Source organism: Chaetura pelagica, unplaced genomic scaffold (genome assembly GCF_000747805.2).
Source record: "Chaetura pelagica isolate M959 unplaced genomic scaffold, ChaPel_1.0 scaffold6, whole genome shotgun sequence".
Lineage (NCBI taxonomy): Eukaryota > Metazoa > Chordata > Aves > Apodiformes > Apodidae > Chaetura > Chaetura pelagica.
In genome coordinates, this window is record NW_009953491.1 from 538,923 (window position 1) to 550,807 (window position 11,885).

Sequence of the window (11,885 nt, forward strand, 5' to 3'; positions counted from 1 at the left end):
TAGTCTGAATAAAATCTCATTCGTGGTGCTTACATATTTTTAATTATCTAAAGGAGTTTCTGACTAAGTCATAAAGAAAAGGCTGCCCGTATGCCTTTGTAGGCAAATTTTGACATCCCTCAGTTCTCTCATCAATATATTTCCAGGCCCCTGCAGCTTGATTTTTTGTCAAAAGTTCTTGATCTCACATGTATGTGATCATACACAAAGTAGGAGTTGGTTGGAAATTTTAATAAAGGAACAGTTTTTCTGTTGAAAATACTATTATGTTAAAATTAGAAACTAGTCTGGGAATGTGTTGGTTTCAGCAGAAATGGAGGAGACTAGACAGGTTTTAATGAAAGCTTGCCTAGCTTCGGACACTTACTGACCAGCAGCCTGCCTGGCAGACAGTTTGGGCATATCTGACTTCCTGTTTTGCCTCAGAAAAGCATTTTCAGGAATTTGAAGCCTTCAACCAAAGGAAAATTCCACCTATAGCATGAGTATACCAAATATATATGTTCTCAGCTTTTTCTTCAGCTCATTCTAAGTTGCATCCAGAAATGCCTGATAGCCCAATTGCACGTAAAATTAAGTTCTCCAGCTGGCTCCAATCAGAAATAACTAGCTAATATTTCTAAAACACCTAGAAAATTTAAAAAGCAGTTTACAAACACACTGCTATTCTGTATTTTTCTTGAGACATTTCACCTGCCTGTGTATAACAACACAAACCTGTTTCAGTCAATAGCTAATAGCAGTGCTGTTCACATCACAGCATGGCCTGTAATACAAAAAGACTGCTCACTTCAAACCAGCTTTCTGAATCAACTGCCAAAAACATGTTATTCTGAAAGCATCCACAGCTTCTATTAGTAATGAGCCTTTCACATTTTCAAAGCATTTAACAGCCTAATGTATTTGCTGCTCTTTAAAGACCACAAAGATTTGTATGTTGCCTTTTCTTTGAGTTTAGCTGGCACTAGCCCAAACTGACAAATCACATTCATGCATTCATTACACTTGCCAGGAACACTGATCTTACAGAAAGCTTTTCTTTTTTTTTTTTTTTCCCAAATGCCCTGCCATTCCTAGGATTTAAGCTCCCCAATTCAATTTAGTCCATGTATTTTCTACCATCACCTGTGCTATGTTTGTCTCATTACCAGAATGTTGGATGTTCTCTCCTTCCCTGAGCACAGGAATCGAGCAATCACTTTGATTCTCTACCACAAAGACTTTCTATAAGAGACCTAATCAGTTCTTTACACATTGGCAGAAACAGTTCATCATTATGACTGATCATCACATGATCAGTGTTCATGATTCTAATACACTTATCATCAACCTTGACTGTGAGGCAAAAAAAATCAGTAGGTCCCAGCACGTAATCCGTGACACATCTCCACAGGGTCAGAAACTTACTACAACCATTTCCAAAGTAATGCCAACCTCTTTGTGGTGCTCACATTAAATAATGTTTCTTAGGCTCAATATCAAAAAAGGGAAAGGAAGATTCTGTACAAGTACATCCAGTAACAGGGTAATGCCAGCTTCATTATCACAGAGACATCTTAAACACTTCTTGAATTTGATACCATCTGGAGTCCACAAGTTAATGTGCAATTGTAATGTTAACATCAAGGAATAACTTTTTATTTTGTTGGTTTCTATAAGAACATTGCATGTTTCCACAAAAGTGTAACCAAATTCCATCAATAGCACCATATCAACACCACACTACAGTATTTGTTTTCACTAGAGAAACAAATGGTTTCACTATAGAAACAACATTAGCCTGTGGGGACATTAATCCATATTCATTGCACAGTCTGGTACAAAACTGAGCTTCTAAAATAAGAAGGATTGAATTTCTTATATAAATTATGGAAAAAGTCATCAATAATTTAAAAAAAAAAAAAAAAGAAGAAGAAGAAAATAAAACGTACATAGCCTGTGGCTTTGTGCCCTGTGCTTAAGTTATTGTGCTCCTGAAGTGAAGTACTCTCACATCAAAGATCTTCCTTTGGAACTTCTGCAACATCTCTCTCCTGAAAAGACTCCTTGCTGCCAAACAATCCAATTGAGCTCAAAGCGAAGCATTTTCATCTTTGGGGTTATTAATTTAACTTTCATCTACCCAAATGCTTATTTTATTAAAACATGAAGAAACTTGATATCTCTGGTGTGTCTCTTCCTCTGTCAATATTAGCGGAAACATGGCAGCTGGCTTAAAAGTTTTTGTAAGGCACTTTCAGACAGATGCACTTATTCAGTGTGGTTGCATAGACCTCATTTCCTTAGGAAAAGTGGCTAAAAATTTATAACTGCCCCATGTATTTTTAGAACAGCCCAATCCTGGGATTTTACTGAATCCTAAAGATAATTCTGTTTAATCTAATGCACCTCCACCAGCAACTTAAGCCATTTCACCATATCAGCCAGTTGAACATGAAACCCTAAGCAGTAAACAGAACATTCCACTTCAATAAAATCAGCTTCTTCACTTTAATACCACTAATCTTTTTGTACCTGAAGTTTATAACCATAGACAAAGACTGTAGCTTAGTACCTCTCTGTAGGTATAGACAAAAAGTAGCTACTGTAGTTCTAAAATGGACAATTTGTCGGTTCATTTTCTGTATAACATGTCTGTATAAAATAATTAACTGTTATGCTGGAAAGAAACATCCTGAACCCAATAATAATAATAAGCCCTAACTTACCCTTTTGAAAGCACATCATGTCCAGATCTAAGCTGTGACATCAAGGTCAAACCCAAAATCTCAAAAGCAGTCATATGCTTATAATTACTCTGAACTTTAGTTGTTGCTCGTGTTGGTCATATTAGAATCACATCATTGGAAAAAGCAAGATATCTGCTTGCATTCTAGTAATAATTGTGGAAAGGACAGAAATGGGAATTTGACAGTCCCTTTGAGATAAACAGTTATTTATAACGGACTATAGGCTGCATTTACTGATAAAAACAGAAGCAGAACGCTATGCTAACTTACTTGCTGTATATATTTATTTTCACTGAGAGCTGCTACACTCAAAGAAACAAAATATATGCAGGCAAATGCCCCACAGTTATTAAAAAGAACTGCTAGACTGTTGTATGTTTTCCTTTTAATGTTCTTTACACCAGCAGCAGTTGTATGCCCAACAGAAATGGAGTATCAGCCAGAAGGGTGGCTCTTAAGTTTTTCAGCTGCATTACCAGAGCACATCTACAGCATTTCTTGCATAAAGCTGAGTGAAGTAAAAAAAAGCAAAACACAACAAAATTGAGTAAATGAAGTTTGAAGATAAATAATAATAAGAGAAAACTGCTATTTTTACTTATCCAAATAATCTGAACTCTCTTCTTTTTGTACTGCTTATGGCAACACAGACTTTGGTACATGGAATTTTTTCTAAAAGATCAAACCCTCAACTGTCCAGCCTCCATTTTACAAACATGCTACTGATCTTCTGCACTTGCCTCCCAAAGTTATACGTTAGGGACCTTATTGATTTTCATATTTTTGTAAAGATCAAACAATTTAAAATTACTCAATAGTAATTTCTCACAAAGCAAAACAAAACAAAGCAAACTCAGGTAATTTTTTTCATATGCAACTGAGCACATGAGCAATGCCGGAGTTCTTTGGCGGCCAAAAGGAAAGCTCTCCTTCATCCATTTCAGCCCTGGCCAACTGGTTAGAACTGGTTCCAGCATCATCAGACCATTTGCTGAGATGCTCTACCTCCTTAAGGTATCAAAAGATACTCACTTTCTTGCTGGGCTAGATTTCTGCCACTACAGTGAGGTGACTGCTTAGAAGTGAGGGAAAGAAGCAGAACACAGAAGAAACGTGTGGCCAGGAGAGAAGATGGGAAGGTGAGAGAGGGAACCTTCTCCTTTAGGTACTAGTAAACTATTATGCCAAACCTTGTGAAACCATATTCTAAGGAGAACATTCTCCTTATCCTTCCCAAGAGGTCAACAGAGAAACTGACAGCATATCCTTTGAATGGTTCATAGCAATGGCCATTATTTGCTCTGAGTCACCATTTGGAGGAGTTGTTTCCCCATAAATCATAAGGGAGCCTCAAGAGCAAACTTTGTTGCTAGGTGAACTCTGCATTTGTGAAATGTTTTGCAGTCAAACCAGGTGGTCTGCAGTATTTGCCAGATGATTTGCAGTGTTACTCTGCAATTATTCTGTACAATTTTATGTGAAATTTAACATGATCCACTAGGAGCACCAAGAAAACAATAGAGGACAGTACTTCAAGATTCTGAATGTGTTTTACTAACCTGACAGAAGACCATTCACTTTTTCCTGCTTGGCTAAGTTTTTGCTGGCATAATATGTTGAATTGGTTCAGTGTTTCTAGGATATCCAAGGACAACTAGAGCTGGCAGGATCAAACTGAATGGCTAAGGCAGATGAGGGAAGGGGGAGCAAAACTGGAGATGGTTTGTTAGCAGTGGGCTGTTAGATTAGCTCAGCCCATCCCATGGGAACTTATAAAGATTGGTGTGACTTTTGAAAAAGGTCTAGCACTCGTTTAACAAGTGGCCAAACCAGCACCAAGTTACCTGGAACAGCTACAAGTTCTCACTTAAACTTTCACAGTGTTACACGACAAGAAAGTGGCAGGCCTGAGAACACAACCTAAAAGTCCCTCTCGTGGGCCTCCCTCTTGCCTTAGACTTGCCTCCCTTTTTCAACCAGCCTGTGGTTTCTCTGCTGACTGCCAGCAAGCCTTCCAGCTGTGCTAACTCCAGCAGTGCTGCTGACATCCGTTCACTAAGAACTGGACTGAGACCAACAGCTCCTTTTGTATCTCCCGACAGTCATTACTTCTTCTTCACTATTGACTTGGATGAGATTCAAACCAGTTGCCTACGGGTGAAAGGTTCTTTCTCCCATCATGAATTCCACGCTGCCTCTTTTCCCTAGCTTCCAGCTGTCATATCCTTCCCTTTCTTCCTCCCAGTGGCTCTCTGAGCTTCTTGACCATTTTCAGCTGTCCTGCTGTTCCAGCAACTTGTGCCTATCCAGCCTTCTGATCTCCAAAAGCTGCTAATCCTTCTTCCTTCATCCTTCTTACCAAAGTTTGCTTCTTTGTTCTTGAGCTAGCCTGCTCTTATATCATTTTTTCTCCAGTTAAGCATCACCAGCATGAGTCACGGTGTCTATGACAATCCATGTGAGCTTTTTGTCTCTCAGTCCTAGGTTCTCCTCTGTCCCTATTTCATCATACTCAGTATAGCCACTTGCTCTGCTTCCTCCTCTCCAAGTGTTACCCACTCAGCTTCCCTCTAAGCTTCTGACTTTTTTAGTTAAAAGGCAGCTACCCAGGCTGACAGCAGCTGAAAAGACCAAAATTAGATGTCACTGGATGTTTCATAGGAATGGAGAAGACTGGAAAAGGCAGACTGACTGAATTGAGTAAGTACAACAGGGAGTATCTGAGAGGAAAAGGTACTATCACCATTCTTGCTGAGATAAAAGGCCAGTGCATACTCCCTTGCTTTTTCCCTGGCACCTGTGCCAGAGCAGTTCCATAGCCTTATATGGACACTCTATCACTCACACAATAAAATAAAATCTGACAGCAAGCAGTTATCTCTTCTCCATGAACACAAGTGAAACCATATTGTTCTATTATCAGTCCCGACTTCAGCGCATGAATGCACGTGTGTGCACACAGCAATCCTCTTCTTCCACTAGGCTTGAGTTACACCTCCCAACTTCTAATTCTCTGCCTCTATAAACACAGTAGAAAAGGTATGCCACCTTCTTCACCCTTTGTCTATGGCCAAGGTGTCCTGCAAAGACTTGGCAGTGTTACATTCCCCACCACAAATACATTGGAGGACTTGGAGCACCTACACTGGCTTCTGGTTTCGGTTTATGATCATTGTTACCTGGCATCTAAACGGGTCAATAGTCATATTATCAATAAAACTGTCTGGCTTCACCCCTCCCCACTCAGTTCATAGGTCTGTGAGCACAATATTCTACCCAAATGAACACAATATTCTAGACTACAATTGAGCCATTCCAGTTGTAATTAAATGCATTTATGTTTCAGAAGCATATATTAATCAGAGGAATAAGGCTCCACTTAGAATTAAATTATTCAAATGGCATTTGCCAAGTCACTTCATTGCCATACATAACTCATCATCAACACATATTGTGTTTTTCATTCAAAGAATAAAATATGAGGGTTATACCCTAATATCTCAACATTTGGATCTGATTTAAGCAAATTCAAGCCAGGCACATGCTTCATTTTCTTGACTGAGGACAGTATGACAAACAGCTGGGCTCTAATGTATGTTGATATCAAATACCTCAAGGCTCTTATGTAGCCACAAGAATTGGTTGGTTAGGATCAATGCATTGCTATTCCATGTCAGCTGTTTCTCAAGCCCTCTCCTCTTTCTAACTTGTCAGTGAAACCCTCTACTCAATTCCTGAGGATTTCAGGAGTTAATTATTTCATAGTACATCCAGTGAAGCTGAAAATTGCTAAGTGAGAAGATTTTCAGGACTGGGAGGGGCAATTCTCAAGCAAACCCTCTCATACCTTCAAATGGTTTGCTTTGAAACCATAATTGTAGCCTAGAATAGCTCCACTAAAAGAACACAAATTCCAGATTTAATTAGGCAACAATTCCCTTTCCTAACATGCATTATAAAGTTCCTTAAGAAGCACAAGCTCATCCCCTTCAAAGAAACTTGAAGTATCAGGCACACTGCAAATGTTATAGGAGATGAGATTATCTTGGCTATTTCAGAACACAAGACAAAGGTCATCTCCTGGAGCACTTGCTGTTCCCTCACCTTGTCTGTTTCTGGAAAGTGAGGTTCTTTGCAGCAGGACTGGCTCCAGATTAGGACTCCAGTCCCTTGTGGGAAGTTTCTGTGCAAAAAGTTTGTACGTGAATTATATGGGTTTTGTGGCACATGAAGGACAAAAGGACAATTAAGAGATGCTGCACATCCAGTTCCTCCAGGCTACACAAATAACAACTTCATACTTTGAAGACTGGATTTGTTAATAAAAGTTAAGAATCCTTGTACTGTTAAAAAAAAATAATTCTCTGTTAGCAATACCAATATTTTCTCCAGTTTTCTTGTATGAAGGAGGGGGGTGTAAATAGATGGTTTTTTTGGTTTTATTTTCATGCCCACTGCAGAATACAAGTACACATCAAAGATCAACCTTAGTCTGAGATAAAAGCAACACAGATGATGGAATGTGTTTTACCAAGATTAAAAAGTCTTAACCTCAAATAGGCTTAAATAATGACTATCCACATATTTAAATCTACATAAATTCCATCTGTTCAAGCCTTAGGAGTTATTATCTACTATAAGCATAGTCCCTGAAAGAGGTCCTATCCTTTTATTTGGCAAAATTTCATTAATTCAAAAATCCATTTTAAAAAATGCATATATGATTTGGGGGGTGAAAGGAGGCAAGCATTAATAAGAACACCTCTTTTATGCCAAATATAACAATTTATAATCACCATACGTTTCTCTGGACAGTTTCTGACTGCAGTAACTGATAATGGCTTTTCCAAAATGCAGCCAGGCCATAGAAAAGTTCATCTGAGACAAACAGAATATTTCAACATGCATTTCTTCAGGACATATGCTAATTTTATAATAAAAGCAGGGACTTATGGCTCAGTTTGCATTCACTAAAGACAGTAAAACTTCTTTTTGCCTCAGTGAGCGCACAGTTGGGCCCTTTCTACAGCTAAGATGACAAATTATAGTTCTGTTAAGCAGCATTCAAAACAGTAATAGAGGTCTTGCTTAACTTGACAGATACCATAAGCAGCTCAAAGAAAACTAACAGTTGTATATAATATATTAACCACTGTTTTACAAGTGTAAATGGAAGCCTTAATTTCCTCCTTGCATGTATTACATACTGGTATAATGAAAACCTTTTTGTAAATTATTACTCATGTGTTCATGACTGTAAATTAATATAAAACAGTTATGTTATTATTATATGTTTGTCCAACAAACTACTTGTTTTGGCACTTTAGCATGAGCAAAACAGATTTAAAAAACATGACCATAGCTGAACTTTCCACATCCCATGCTAAGAACTGTAGTGTCTGAAGCTAGAATAATGTAAAGCAGCCAAGACATCAATAAAAACTGCCATAAGCATATAGGACTTCACCTCAGAAATATCAAATATGCAGTGTATGTCTTTGAAGACAAGTATCAAGTGAAGAATAAAAAGTACTCCTCTCAAAATGTGGATGGATATAGCAGCTGAGCCTTTGGGAAACTGGCTTTTCCATTGCTTTCAATGGGATTACTAACACAACAGGTTTTCAGCCTGAGAGCTTCAGTACTATGATTTCTGTCTGATTAAGTGGACAGTTTCCAATTTTTCTGACACCAAAGAATCAGTAAAAATGTAGGTACTTACACAGTAAAATGGTAGAGAAAACACTTCCATCCACTGGGCCTCTCCAGGAAGTTGTAGACGTCTCCCTGCGTACTAGTTTTAGTTAAATAGCGGCTACGGAAAAACACTGTTGTACAGGCCCTGCGGACTCTGCTGTCTGCCAGGGCTGCAGCCTTTGTGCCTTCCTCAGGACTGCAAGGAACCCCAGATACATCATTCACTGGGGTTTCTGGATCCAGTGCCACAGAAGAATACTGCATACTGCTTGAGCTCCCCCTCACTTCCAGCAATGCTGCAGATTTCCTGTTTCCATTCAGACTGCTGAGCTGGGAAATGGAGCCTTGAACCTGTCCACAGAGGTTAGACATTGGATGCCCAACGATTTCTCCACTATCACAGGACATTCTGTAACAACCCACAGGTATTACTGAGCCTGATCAATATTTAAAATAATAAAAAAGGTATTGTATGTCCTCCCTGTCCAGGGTGTTCTCCAGCAGCTGATAGGATGACTTCCTGCTGTTATCAGGGAGCTTCTCTGTGACACAAGTGTGAGCTTCCAGCCTGTCACCTGCTGTCACTCACAGCCTCTGCAATTCAATCAGAAATACATATTAGACATTAACACATGCTAGATGCCAGAAGTAACAGGAGGCTGGAAAAGGAAAGAGGTTAAGACTTCTGGAGGAAGACAGAACATTAAGTTACATTTTAAAGTTACATTTGTTATGAAGGAAGTTTAAAACTAAATAGTGCAACAACAGTACAGCAGCACAGTTGCCTTGAGAGGTGATCCTGTGATATTATTTTAAGCTGAGCAGTTCCTGAAGTTCCCTGATTATGTGTGGAACTGTGAAAATTTCCTGGAATTTATATACTTGCTGTTACCCAAAACACACCTGATTGAGGTTCTGAACTTCAACACCTACACCTCAAGAGATCTTTTGGAGTGTCAACGTTACAGGAAGATTTTAAGACTTGAATAAATTATTTCAGTTACCTCATGGGAACTGATCTTGCAGTCCACGGTACTGAGGCACATTTTTCTCACATGTAAAAAGGGGGATGCCATTAACAGTAACTGGGAGGTTAATAGCATTACAAGGGAGCAGATCAAAGACTACTGGCCTGACTTTTTATTTTCTTCAAGCCATGTAATGTTTGCTGCTAACTTTGCTGCTGTCAAGCAAGTAACAAGAAAAAACAGAAGAGAAAATACGGTCTTAGAGATCAATATATATTTCATGGGGCAGACTTAAATTGCTGCTAATATACAGACACTAGTTTTATGAAACCAAGAACAGATATATTTCTGAAGTGTACTCTCTCATTTCTTACACACTGTCATGACACAGACACTAGTTTTATGAAACCAAGAGATATATTTCTGAAGTGTCATATTTTGTACTCTCTCATTTCTTACACACTGTCATGAAAAGCTTAGCTAAGTGAAAATTTGAGAATACTCAAAGCATTATGAATGGTGATTCTAACTTCAAAGCACTGCTGATATTAATGTCAAAATCATGTCTGTAATGTCATATTTTAATGTATTGTGTAATCCACAATATAATGCCCACATGCTCAGGAGTTGCAGCTGACTTCTTCTCCGTCAGAAGAGACTCACACTCAGATTTTGAGTTACTTAAGCCTCAGCAGAATCTAGTAATTTAGAGAGAGGGAATTTCAGTCTTCACCCTCCCTTTTTAAATTAAGCTTCTTTTTGTTGTTACTTAACGATCCTCATGTGGAGCAGATGAGCTACTATTGCAGTATATCTGAACCCTCTAGTTTAGTCCACAAAATAGTAGTAGTGGACTTACTACAGTGGGCTCTTTTCTTAACATTGGTCATGGTGGACTGAATAATTTCTACATTAGCTCTATAGCAGATAGATAAATACTTCCTTTCCCTCATCTGCTTTTTTAACACTGAAAAGCTGAAGGGACCAGACATCAACGTTAAAACACAAAGCCCTTCATCCAAGCCAATCTACAAGAACATAAGAAACACCCACCAGAAGTACACTCCTTCCATATCATTCATTTCAGGATGCTGAGGCTACCTAGGTAAGTGCTTGCAGCAAAGTCTGGCTACCCAGCTGTTGCCCACAAAGCCACCTGAAACACAATTGCTAGCCTGCTTAATCAAACCAGGGGATCTCACAGAGTCAGACATAAAGCATAGAAAAACCTGAAACCAGTTGGCAAACAGTACCTACTTGCTCTTGTCGCATGCCCTCCTACTCCTCCTCCTCTCCGCTGTGCCCTCAGCTCCACACAGCAGACTCCCTGAATAGGTGCAGGGAGAGGAGCTTCTGTCTGACTCTGCCCCCAGCTTATCAAGTCCCACCCTGAGTAATGCAGGGTCCCTCCTTTTAGTCTGCCTTATATGGCTGCCCTGAGGAAAGGCAGAGAAAAAACTGTTGAACACTTTTGATGATTCCAGAGAGGAGTTACTTTTGCTTCTTCCTGTTGTCAAAATCAGCAATCACAAGCAACAGCTGAATTTTGCTGAAGATCATCCGCCCCTTCCCTCCCGGTCTGTTTCTTATCTGCATTTTACATATTCTACATTTAACTGCAATGGCTTAAGAGTGGCATTTCCTTAATTCTTGTATTTTAAAAATTTGAATTAGGTGTTGCTTGCAGCTAGCTGGCAGCTCTGCAGGAGGCTTTCATATTGAGTAAGTCTCAACAGGCAGCTTCAGTTCTTTGGTTTTTTTCATATTGAAGTTTTGGGAAAAAAAATATAATAAAAAAGCAGGAGCACTTCAGTATGTTACATTAGGTAATGGAAAAATCAGAGTTCTCTATTGTTGTTGCCTTTCTGAACTAAACTACTGCTCTTTTTTTTTTTTTTTTTAAGTAATGTGGAGAGACAGAGAATCCCAAACATATCCATACCAGCATCAAATTCCTGATTTTAATGTTGAACTTTCTAATCAGGAAGGAGAAAGTGAATACCACTATTTCTCTCTTTTCTCCTTTTTGTAATAGACTCCATCTGAAAAGCCAGCATTCTGAACAAGAGTTATTTCCCACTTTTCCACAGGCGTGTAGCTGAGAATAAAACAGAGGTAACCATTTCATCCTTAGTTTTGGCAATATTTTCTTATTTTAAATATAGTTTGATCAGTCTTATGTTTTTATTTCTCTAAAAAACAACCCCTCCAGAACATTGTCCTTGGATATTGTGTCATTCTGTTTACATTATGCATAGAATTGAATACAGTATTCCAGATGGTGATGTAGGTGAACCATGGAGAAGGACTAGTATCTGACTAGAGCCATTAAAGTTCTTCTCAAGGTTCTTGCTCATTCTTCTTCCTTGAATTGCCTTCTGCATCAGTTAAAACTTTCTCTGCTCTTTTAACTGTTCCAGACAGTAATTTCCTAACTGCAAAATTGTTGTTTGTCCTCATCTGTGACCTCTCATGAATACCCATTCAAGCT

The 11,885-nt window shown here is 38.8% G+C and overlaps 1 protein-coding gene across 1 annotated transcript in view; it reads right to left on the minus strand.

The window, feature by feature from the left end:
* Positions 1-8,834, minus strand: part of LOC104389984 (potassium voltage-gated channel subfamily KQT member 1-like) — a 485,421-nt gene extending 476,587 nt beyond the window's left edge. The window contains 1 exon segment of the mRNA XM_009999050.1: positions 8,452-8,834. Within this exon segment, the coding sequence (XP_009997352.1) occupies positions 8,452-8,834 (383 nt within the window).
* Between the last annotated feature and the right edge of the window lie 3,051 nt (positions 8,835-11,885).